Here is a 12,640-nt window from a genome sequence, read left to right as displayed (position 1 = left end):
GGGAGTTCTTAACTGGCCAACACTCCGCTCCATACAGCATAGTTGTCCGGACTACCACTCTATAGAACTTACCTTTAAGCTTCGGGGGCACCTTCTTATCACAAAGGACTCCCGAAGCGAGCCTCCACTTCAACCACCCTGCCCCAATACGATGCGTGACATCCTCGTCAATCTCACTATTACCCTGAATTATACACCCCAGATAATTGAAACTCTCCATCTTCTGGATGGCCTTAGAATCTAGCTTCACAACCACTCCATCTTCTTGCGAGATACATAGTAATAATATATTTATATATGTAATAATATACATATATATATCATTTAATACAAATGTATTGTTAGTATTTGTTTATCAAATTTATCATTTGTAATTGTATATAAACATGTATCATTTGTATATGGAATAGTATAAATATGTATCATTTCATTTGATACATCTGTAACATTTGTAGTGCCAAGTCTGGGCTCAAACTCAGGTAATTTAATATTTTATATAATAATAATATTAAATATATAAAATAATTACAACTCGCAAAGATCATAAATTGAAAACCATTTATATTTTTATGAGTTTATGAACATATATTCTAAAGCTATAAAGAGAAATATATTTCTTCAAATATTTATTAAGTCTTAATTTTATTCATAATTTCATGTGGCAAGAATTTAAGTTAGTTAATATGGTAATTTAAGATTAGTTTTTACTTTAAATTAAAGAACAAAAACTAAATTCATCAAAATGAACCTAGAGATTCTATTAGTTCTTTATATTTAATTTATGCCTAAGAATATCAATTTTCAATTAATCAAAAAAGATATTTTAAAATAATTTGATCTTAATTGATACTACTACCTTCATTTTTAACTTCATCAATAATTTCAACTTTCAATATTTGAAATATTTTATTGATAATTTCAAAAGTAGGATAAAATTTTCCATAAAAAATTCTATTCAATTCATGAAAAGTAATCAGGAAATATTGAGAACCATACTCAGTTTATCAGAAATAAATATAACATTATACAATTAGTTAAGGGATTTACCAATTAGTTAACCAACAGGGGAATCTAAATAATTCAATTGATTGTCAGCTTGAACTCTCACCTTATTGGTGAAGGTGAGATTTCCCACTTTGTAATTTCATCCCTATTTCCTATTTTTTCTTTAAAAAAAAATTAGTTAAACAATTAAAAATTCAAGAAAAAACTCAATAATGATTTCTCATATTATGACATACCACATACAAAGTCTCATTTGGCAAACAAAGAAATAAATTAGTTTTATCTATATCAACTACATGACATAATTTTATTAGATTAACAAATTAGTTGAAATTACTAAAGTAGCCTTGTGAGGACTACCAAAGTTTATTATTCTCTCTTATATATATACTAGTGAGAAGAAGCCCATGCTTTATTCTAAATTAATATTATAATAATAATCATATCAGTTAATGTGACATCTTTAATTTTGAAATTTAAATAAATTTATTTTTTAAAGTAATTTTTGCATATATTTTTAAAATATTTTAAATTATCAATAATTATGATTTATTGTTCAAATATATAATTTTATTTCAAAAATGTAAATCACGATCAAAATTAAACTCTACAAATGTATAAATTAGTAAAGAGTGTGAAAAACATAATTCGATGGGCCTATATTATTGTTTTTCATATAACACAAGCTTAGTATACGTTATTTTTTGGTCTCAATTTATGCGACACAGATAGAATTTAAATAATGAAGCATACCTCTAATATATTTTTTGATATTTTAAACTGTTAACTATTGTAATTTATAATATTTTTTTTAGTTTTCAAATAATATATGTTATTCTTCTTTTCCAAACTTTTGTGGCATTAATAGTCAATTATATTTTTAAAATAATTTAAATTTTAACTATTGTGATTTATAATATTTTTCTTCTATTACAATTTAAGTGGCATTGATATAATTTTGAGAGTCAATCAAATATTTTATATTTTTAAAAAAATTTAAGTTATTAATTTGTGATTTATAATATATTTTACGTATTTCTTTTAAATATATAATAAAAAAAATTTTAGATTTTTAAGCTGTTAACTATTATAATTTATAATATTTTTTATGTAATTTTCAAATAATATAGGTTACTCTTCTTGTCCAAAATTTTCTAACATTGATAGTCAATTTCATTTTTTAAATAATCTAAGTTTTTAATTATTGTGATTTATAAAGCTTTTCCTATATTCCAATTTAAGTAGCATAATGCTTAGACCATAATAATAAATTAGAGGTGATAAAGTAAATCACGATTGAAGCAGCAAAACAAACATGTCTTAAATGACTCATAACAACTAATTAGAAGTAATATAACAAAATTACTATAAAAAATACTTGTGAAAAAAATTTAAATGGGCCTCATATAGGACATGAAGTTAATTTATAACATCAAGAGTTAACTTCTCATTTTATATCTATTTTACCTTTTTATTAAATATATATTTTTTTAATATTTAGATGACTTATAATAATTAATTAGAGTGATATTCAGTAAAATTATGATTTAAGCAACTGAATCAGAAATGTCATAAATATCTATTTTATTTTTTATTAAATATTATTAATTGTTTAATATGTACATAACTTATAATAATTAATTAGAGGTGATACAATAAAATCACGAAGCAAGCAGCTGAAGCAGGCATGTCGACGGAGAGCAGCCTGCTTCAGCCGCCCAACTCACTCTTATATAATAAGAGAATAATATATATATATATATGTTAGTAATATCTATAACTTTGCTATACTATGACTACATGGGTGATTCCTGTCAAAACACTTGAAGTGAAATGTCTTTTACAACCGGCATAGAATTGGTACTGCATTTCCTTAATTCTGTCCACACTTGAGAAATCAAACCATGATAACTTTTGAACTCAGACAAGTACCATTTTGGTACTGTAATTCATGAATAAAAATGCTGTACTTGTAAAAAAGTTGCACAGAGAACTTTAAAGCCCCTGAATCCTCTTTCTATTGAAAAAGATATCCATGCAGCTCCACATCATTGTAACAATTAATTCTATAGTGCAGAATACAAAGTTGTTGATAAACAGATTACAAAAGTTTACATGGGGTGAAAGGGTACTTTACCAAAAAAGAGGGTGATCGCCTTTCTAGTTCTCTCACCTCCCAAGAAAAGGTATTCTCATGCAACAACTCTAAATAGTAAATAATCGACACAGGGAGAACATTGAACATCGAATTTTTTTTTAGAAATACTGATTATCAACTGAAAGGAGATTATTATCATAAAAAGGTATCAAGTGAAATTCATATGGCAAAGCAACTCATAAAGTTCCAAAATAGTGTCACGTTGAAATAGGTATGACGCAATGTTTAGAAAATCTACTTTCATCAAAACCAGGGTGCAAGCAATTTGACAGACATGTTAAGAATCATATCAGAAAGCTAGCATATAAAACCAAACTAAATGACAAACCTCGCGAACTACTACACAATAAGAGTAATTTCCAGTTGCGCGATGAGCCTCGTCGATTACCAAGCAAACTAGATGTCTCATGAAGCATATTCCTGTGATACATTTACAGATATCACTTCATAAATGTTCAATATGGTCTAAGAAGGGAATATTGCAAAGATATGAGATTTAAAATTATCATAATCAAAAATAAATATATCTCGTGCGCATTCAACCTTAGTCATGAAGTATTTCCTCAAATTAACACATTTATATGCAAGGAGTCATATGGTTGATGCGCTAGCTACTTTTCAGTAGGTCTCCATTCAGGCATTATAAAAGAATTAAAATCAAAAACTTACACCAACAGCCTTCCGTTTATACTAAGAAAGCAATCAACCAAGGCTAGGTTGGATCTATTTGGGGTATTAGCCATTGGCTATTAGAAATAATATGTTAAAACTCTGACATATTTACATTACCAATTTCAAAAAAAAAAAAATATGTTCAACTCTGACTGTTGGAAAACTTCCCCTTGCGTATGCTATATTATAAATTCCACAACCGCACATAATAAGCTCCATTTAGAATCAAGAAGGGATAGCAGCAATCAAGTTTGCCAAGAAGCATGCAGTCCCTAGGAAAAAGCACCATAACCATTAACTAAAATACAGATACCTGAATCCCTTAAAGAAGAAGTTGAGTCATATGATAGCCCCTAACAAATTAACTCACCTCCATGATGAAAACCCAATGACACCAAAATCAGGGAACGTAAAAGTATCAGGAAGGAACTGGTGATGACCATAATGAACAAGAAAACCCATAACCAGATCCAAGCAATTCAAGCAGTTATTAAACTGTTAAAAGCTCATGAAGCAAATAACAACATTTTGGGCGTCAATTAACCTAAATGAGTTATACGTAAAGTGGTTAGCGTCAAGTACTACAACTTGACATCTTCAATCTTAACCATCTGATACCTCTATACCTTATATTTTTCATATTTCAAGCATATTAAGAGAGTATCTAAGCAGAATAATTCTATTCAGGTCGAGCAATTAACCTATTGCAATTTTTATTCAAACCTGGAATGCTCAATATAATAGTATCCTCAAGTTTCTAGTAAATCTTACATCTGTTTTTAATTTAAAGTAAGAAAGGATGATCACAAAATTCATTTGTTAATTAGAAAGCTTCTTATCTGCAGAAAGTGTAGAGTCAATACGTAAACTACATAAAATATATAGATTCAGATTTAGACATGTTTCCAACACCTCTGATATTAGAGATTACGGTTGTTGACGTTAAAATGATCCAAATATACAAATATAAGTGACTCTCCTCTAGCTTAGGCATTGAAATCCAGAAATTCAAATAGTTCACCGGAATTTAAGTTCTATTGCCTATCATGAAAGCACCAATCATGTGCAGGTTAGACCTCGGGTCTCTTGAAAATCATAAAATCATAAACACATAAAATCATATCCACCCTGGAGTGCAGAATGTCACCAGAATGTATATCCTTCTCCAGCACTTGTGGGGTAACAAAAAAAACTCGTCTCTCTTTCCATAAACTCGCTCTTCTCAGAGGATTAGTTTGACCTGTCAGATCAATTGTGCACTCCTGCAATCAGTTAAGAAACATGTGTCTCAAAATGTAGCAGTATATTTGCTCTTTTAGGACATTGGATTAGGAAACAACTTTAAAATAATATAAAGCAAAACATAACTCTAGCTCAAAAAAAATCATAACTCCTTGCTTACTTGTGGAATATCTACAAACTTATGTAATGCTTCCACCTGCTGCAGAACAAGTGGGCGTGAAGGAGCGGCAAAAACAATTTTTCCTACCAATGGGACACCATCCATAACAGTTAATCCACACGATTTAAAATATCATCTAAACAGGTGAGTGTGTGTGTATAAACAGGACTGCCATCAGTAACTGAAGGGCTCATCAGGATTCAGCCATCTTAAGAACTCACATCTCCTTTGTTCACAAACTCGATAAATGCATAAAATGAAGTATCTGGCCTAATATGGTTGCTGCATAATACTTCACAGTTATTAGCATAAGATGTCCACTCAATACACAAGAACTCAGAACAATACCTTGAAAAGTCGAAGCAAAATGATCATTGGCAAATGGAAAGAGCTTAATAAGTGAAGTTTCTGAATCAAAATGTTTGAGGTTTACTGGTTCTATCATGAATTTAAACTTGCTCTTCTGCAGCATGTAGCAGTGGATGTTTGGTATCTGTGGGGATTTTTGCATGTGGAGTTCTTAATACGTATTTCAAGAATATCCTTTTCTTCTTTGTTATACAGGGTGAATGATAGTTGATATTTTAAAAGATGTCATCAAAGTAAAGAGGATAAAGGGAGGAGACAGCATGGAGTCCCAAATTTATAGAACTGATCAAGTCACATTTGTGCAACTTCATTTATCATCTGAATGAATGAGATAGTGTTAGATTAGAAGGACTACAACTCCGTCCTTGAACCAGCATGGAACCATATTTCTCACGAGCTGGGATCCTGCTTCTCCAGGATCCCTTTTGATCTACCGGCGACTGAATAGGAGGTTCCCACTTCCCTTCTCATTAACCTTATGAGTTTTTTTTCTTTTTTTGGGGACATAATGGGGGAAATAATGTCGAGTCCATCCAAACTGTTAAATGAAGATCAGAGGAGAGCAAAGCCCCAATGACACTATTGACTAACCACATTTCACTATTAAACCATTATTTAAACTTCCCAGTCCATTCAACATTTTACTCTTTAACATATGTAGAGGTTAAATTAGTTTAGTTTATCAAGATGCAGACTGTGGAGAGTAAATTCCAATGTTCAAAAAGCACCTACTTGCTATTCTTGTACAGCTCAATATTTCAGCAGATTCAGCTGATACTAATCTTGCTTCTCATAAACTAGCACTCCATTGTTAGAGACATGATGTGAGAAGTTACCGGAAATAGTATGGTAAACAAGTTCGAAAGAATAAGCAATAAGACGGTTGTAGCATTGCATTACCTTCTGGGAACCACCTAAAATAATTATACATTACAACAGCAGCAATAAATGTCTTTCCAAGTCCTGTGGGTAATGTCACTAAGGTATTGCTAAATAGAGCAGTGCGGATGATAGAAAATTGATAATCACGACGATCAAAATTTACTGCAAGGAAAAAAAAGGTAAATGAACATGAGTCTTCATTCCAACAAGCTACTACGATGCTTTATCTAAAAGACAGTAAAAGACTAAGTTAAATCATAGAGCTTATTATTATCCATGCAAAAGCTTCATTCATGTGGCATAATCTATTTATTTAAGTATCATGTTAGTGCACTAAGATATGTCTATCGGAGACAGCCTCTCTACTTCACCTGAGGTAGTGGTATGGTCTACGTACACTCTACCTTCCCCAGACCCTACTAGGTGGGAATACACTGGTATGTTGTTGTTGTTGTTGTCGGTGCACTAAGATGATGTGCTTAATATTTAACAAAAAAGTATTAAAATCTGTAAGTAGAAAGGAGGGGGGCACTAGCACTTGGCAAACAACAACAACAACATACCCAATGTAATCCCGCAAAGTGGAATCTGGGAAGGGGAGGGTGTACGCAGTCCTAACCTCTACTTTAGAGGTAGAGCAACTATTTCCGATAGGCCCTCGGCTTCAAGATAAAATCATTTTATACAAGAAGTACTGGAAATAAAAGAAACAACAGACAGTACTAAAAATAATAGACAATAGCACAACAATACTACAACAAAATACTACTATGATCAAACTACACAAAACAAAAAATAGTACCAGAGATCAAAGAACAAGAAACAAGAATACTCCTATGATTACCAGAATGGACATACAGATAATACACTCCTACCCACTAGTATGGACACAATCCTACCTACTAACCATTTACCTAATCTGTGTCCTTCACACTTTCCTATCTAAGGTCATAACCTTGATAAGCAGCAACTACCCTATGTCCTGCCTAATCACCTCGCCCCAGCCTACCTTTACCTCTACTGAATCCATTGATATCCAACCTCTCACACCTCCACACTGAGGAATCTGTGCATCTCCTCATCACATGCCTGAACCATCTCAACCTCGCTTTTCCCATCTTTTCCTCCACCGAAGTCACTCCTACCTTGTCTCGGATGTCCTCGTTTCTAATTATATCTCTCCTAGTAATGCTCTCACACCCATCATAGCATCCTCATCTCCGCTAATTTTATTTTTTTAATATGAGAGTGCTTGACCGACCAACATTCCACCCCATATAGTATATCTTGGTGGCACCTTCTTATCAACACAAAACTCCTGATATGAGCCTCCATTTCACCTATCTTGCACTAATACAGTGAGTGGCATCCTCTTCAATCTCCTATTTCCTTGGATAATAAACCCAAGATAGTCGAAACTACCTCTCTTCTGGATGGCCTATGTATCCAGCCTCACTTCTGCGTTAGCCGCAGACACCACATTACTGAACTTGCACTTCAAGTATTCTGTCTTGACCCTGCACAACCTAAAACCATTTGACTCTAGGTTCTATCTCCAAACCTTTAGCTTAGCACTAGCTCCGTCGCAAGTCTCATCAATCGAAACTACATCATTTGCAAATAACATACACCATGGCACCTCAATTTGAATTTTTCGCGTCAAAACATACATCACCAATGCAAATAAAAACGAACCAAGTGTTGTTCCCAGATGCAACCCCATCAACAACAACAATAACATACCCAGTGTATTCCCACATAGTGGGGTCTGGGGAGGGTAGAGTGTACGTAGACCAGACCACTACCTCAGGTGAAGTAGAGAAGCTGTTTCCAATAGACCCCCGACTTAGGACCGATAGCAGTATAACAATCACACAACATAAATGCATATAAACTAGTACAGTATGCAAAATATACTAACACCACTAGCCATAAGATAATACTACAGCCACAAGATAATACTAAAAACTATCTATCAAAAACCATAGACATAGGAAAATGCTCCTCTCCCATTGTCATTACTCGGGTCTTGGCTCCATCAAACATGTCCTTATTCGACCTAATGTACGCCACAGGTACACCTCTAGCCTAAAAGCACTTCCATAAAGCCTCCCTGGAACTTTGTAGTAAGCCTTTTCTGAAATGATAAAAACCATGTGTAAGTCTTTCTCTCTCTCCCTATAATGTTCCACCAATCTTCTCACTAGGTGGATGGCTTCTATAGTCGAGCGTCCTAGCTTAAATCCAAATTGGTTTGCAGAAATAGTTATGTACCCCTCACTCTCATTACCACTACCCTTTCCCAAACTTTCATAGTATAACTTAGTAGCTTGTCAACCCTACAGATATTGCAATTTTAAATGTCTAATAAAAAGCTATTGACTCTTATAAAATTTGAATATTGCCTTTATTCTTGTACAATGAAATCATCATACTCCATCTCCATGCTTCGAGCATATTTGTCGTCTAGAACATGCCATTGAACAACTCAGTTAGCCACTCAATTCCTGCACCGCCTACGATCTACCAAAATTCCACTAGGATCTTGTCTGGCCTAGTTGCTCTACCTCTACGCATCCTATGAATAGCACATTTCACCTCCTCAACCTTTATACGCCTATAATAACCATAATCATGATGCCTCTCCAAGTGCTCCAAATCCCCCAATACAATATCTTTGTCCCCTCTTCGTTTAAAAATTTATGGAAGTGTGATTGTCATCTCCTACTAATGAGTACCTCTTCCACACGTACATTACCGTTCTCATCCTTGATGCACTTCATTTGATCAAGGTTATGGGGTCCTTCTCTCTCTCGCTTTGGCTAGACTGTATAACATCTTATCCCTGTTTTTGCCCTCCAATTCTAAATACAAGTGCTCAAAGGTTGGTGTTTTGCTACTGTAACTACTAAATTTGCCTCCTTACTAGCCAGCCTATACTTCTCCCTATTTGTCAGCTCCTCCTCCTCATCCTTACTCTTCACCAACAGACTTAGCGTAACCCATCTTATTTGCCTCTACCTTCTCTTGAACTTCTCAATTTCACCATCAATTCCCTCAGCGCCTGCCCAATCGACTTCTCGAGATGCCTAACACCTCCCCAGTCACTACCCTAATGTAATTGGCAATCTTATCCCACATAATGTCTGCTTCCCTAGTCCTCCCCATAGCTATCAACTTCTCCCTTTTCACACCGTTGTTATGTTATATGTATAAGGATAACAATAAATTAACCAACTGAAATATAACACAGGGTTTTTCTTTTATTCTTCTTTCTTTTTGTAATGGTGGTGTTTGACCAACAAACACGGGCCTCGGCTGATGCATTTGGCAGCCTACTACATCTACATGCGCGGTTATCAAGTCAAATTGCTCACCGAGGATGGAAAAGATACTGATGAGTATTGTAGTTGAGATTCGAACATGGGATCTCAAGTTGTACTTATACACCTCAACCACTCAATCATCCCCTTTAGGATACAAAAAATCATATATATTAATTCCTACAAAAGTTTAATCAACAACTAAAGTAACTATTGTACCCGTTGGGTGTTTACAAATAAACTCTGAGGTGAAAAGTAGCAAAGAAAAAGAAGCTATTTGTGAGGTTTTGGATGTTGTAATGCTATGAAGCCTTTAGGGGAAAACCGTGTGGGCTTGTATTTTCGGGTTGTTTTACCCCATCAAAAGGTATTAGAGCTAATGGTTTGGTGGAAAATAAGGTGGAGTGACGGCATGGCGTCCAACTTATTTCCTTTGTCTATCTATGGTTCGGTTTACACCTTTACCTTTACCTTGAAGACAACAGACAAAGAAGAAGATTGTGGGCTTGGAGGTAATAAATACTCGAATAATGTGAGTGGCACACAGTTAATCTCCAAATTAGCCCATGAACAGTGATGGATCATGTGGAACTTCGTTCAAGAGGGAGATTTTGAATGTCTGTGAATAAAGTCCTAAATGTTATTAGGTGGTTTGAGAAAAACCATGCAGGCCTGGACCAAAGCGGATGATATAACCCCAAGGGAGGCAGTGCATAGATTGCAGGACCAACTTTAAATCAGCTTCAAACATGCAATGCCTGAAGTTGAGTGGGTAAACCAACTTCTGAAACGCAATGTCTGAAGTTTCGTCTGTCAAAAGTTTGATTCGAAACATGATATTCGCATCTGAAATTTAGTTTGTCAAAGTCTAACTTCAACCTCTATTTCTGGAACTTACATAACAAATACCTTGAAGTTCAGCCATTTTTTGCCCGAATTTAACATATGCTTGAAGTTCAGTCATTTTTGTCTGAACAATTTTTTGCCTAGAAACAACTTGTTCTTTGAATTTCAACAATTCAATACCTAAATCTACTCAGAATGAGCTCAAATTTGAAACATAGTTCCAAATATCATAAAGAACAAATCCTAAAAATTAATTTGTCAAAACAACAACAAATCTAACAAACTCATTTTGCAACAATGGTGATTTTCCAATGTTTTCAAGTTTTTCCAACTACACCCACTTGATTTAACTCATGTTTCATATACGGAATTCAAAATTCAATTCTTCAAAGCATTATACTTCAATTGCTATATAAATGAAAGGCACTATTATACAGAAAGTAAGAAGACGAATACAAGAAATTATACTTCAGCAGTTTTTGTTTGATATTTGCCAAAACTAGGTACATGTTAAATAATTTTACTAAAACAGGGTACAGCTTAAATGGCAGGACCAAAGGGCCCGGAAATTTTTTATCATTACACTATGTTAAGAGTATCTTTGGGTTGTTTTAGCCCAACAAATCCTACGTTTACATTGATTAGGGTACATGTTTGCGTCAGGTACAGACACGTTCAGCTTTAATTGAAGTTTATATCACATTTTTTACTTCTACGAAACATTAGTATGTAAAAACAGATAATTTGAAGTAGGATATTGATGAAGTAGGAAAAAACAGTGAAAAAAAACCTGGGAAGGTCCAAGTTTTTGCAGCCTCCGGATCAATGTTAACATCACTAGGCCCATAAGAGTCAAATTCATTTTCGTTCTTTTCTCCAAACCCATTTCGATTTTGCTGTTCTCGAGTTGATTTCTCAGAATTCTTGGTGGAATTTTGGATAAATTGATCAAGTGTAGATTGTCTAGAAGAAGAAGGAAAAGAGTATTTGTGGATTTCCTTAATTTGATGATTTGAATGAGAAGTAGAAAGAAGATTGGAAGAAGATGGTCTGTTGGAAATGGCTGTTGCTTCGAGAGCACCATCGATTTCTTTAACAGCCAAGTCCCAATCAAATTCCTGTACAAATACAGAGTGAGGGTTAGAAGCAGAAAGCAAAGGGAAAACAAAGCATATAGACGGCTTACATCATCGTCGTCGTCAAGTATGTGGAGAGGTGTGGCCATTGGGGAACTGGAGAAGGAAGCAAAGGAGGGAAACTTGTAAAAAGTCCTTCGAATGACGGAAAACTGGAGAAAATTGAATAAAAGTTCTCTTGGTACATTGAATAAAACACAAGTTTTAAAATTGAGTCTACATGGCTTAATTTTTAATTATTGAGTAACTATTTTTACATTAACATTAAGGGAATAAATTTTATATTCCAAGTTTTGACACTTACATTTTTACATTTGATCCATCTATATAAAATGTTAAAACTAAAAAAAGTATAACTATTTTTACATTAAGGATTAAGAGAATAAATTTGATATCTCAAGTTTTGAGACTTACACTTTGATCCACTTAAATAAAATTTTAAAACTAAAAAAGAAGGGAAAAATTCAACTCTTTTTACTCTCTTCGCTTTTTTTCTTTCATTGTTGTTGTTATTATTGTTGTTGTTGCAGCTGCTTTTCTTTTTCTTCTTCATCTCCACCATCATATATTGTTATTTGTCGTTAAATTATTATTGTTATTGTTGTTGTTATTGTTGTCGCTACCATTGTTATTGGGCTAAATTTTTGGAGCTAATTTTGTTCGTATATCAATGGGCATTATTTGTACGTGATTTTGATAAGTAAAATTAATGATTTTTAATTTAATTTCTTTCTGATATATGTGTTGTTTTTTCAACAATTTTCACTAGTGTATCCAACAGTTGTTGTATACTAATACAATAGTTGTTGGATTATTTCCACAACTGCTAAAGTATTTCCAACAGATA

General features: G+C 33.5%; 1 protein-coding gene across 6 annotated transcripts in view; it reads right to left on the bottom strand.

Annotated features, from left to right (window-relative positions):
* LOC107867972 (DEAD-box ATP-dependent RNA helicase FANCM) overlaps positions 1-12,001 on the bottom strand; it is a 49,389-nt gene extending 37,388 nt beyond the window's left edge. For 3 of the 6 annotated variants that reach the window (XR_007055152.1, XM_047411992.1, XM_047411993.1), the window contains exons 1-6: positions 11,844-12,001; positions 11,448-11,775; positions 6,507-6,650; positions 5,238-5,320; positions 4,983-5,097; positions 3,492-3,583 (exon numbers count right to left, since the gene is read on the bottom strand). Coding sequence is in view for 5 of the 6 variants with exons in the window: in XM_047411992.1 (XP_047267948.1) it covers positions 3,492-3,583; positions 4,983-5,097; positions 5,238-5,320; positions 6,507-6,650; positions 11,448-11,775; positions 11,844-11,882 (801 nt within the window). In the remaining variant the exon portion in view is untranslated. Of the gene's footprint in view, positions 1-3,491; positions 3,584-4,962; positions 5,098-5,237; positions 5,321-6,506; positions 6,651-11,447; positions 11,776-11,843 lie in introns of those variants that run through there. The other 3 variants (XM_016714494.2, XM_047411991.1, XM_047411994.1) reach the window with 2 other exon arrangements.
* Positions 12,002-12,640: the final 639 nt, after the last annotated feature.

Source organism: Capsicum annuum, chromosome 4 (assembly GCF_002878395.1).
Source record: "Capsicum annuum cultivar UCD-10X-F1 chromosome 4, UCD10Xv1.1, whole genome shotgun sequence".
Classification (NCBI taxonomy): domain Eukaryota; kingdom Viridiplantae; phylum Streptophyta; class Magnoliopsida; order Solanales; family Solanaceae; genus Capsicum; species Capsicum annuum.
This window is presented reverse-complemented; position numbering and strand designations above follow the sequence as displayed.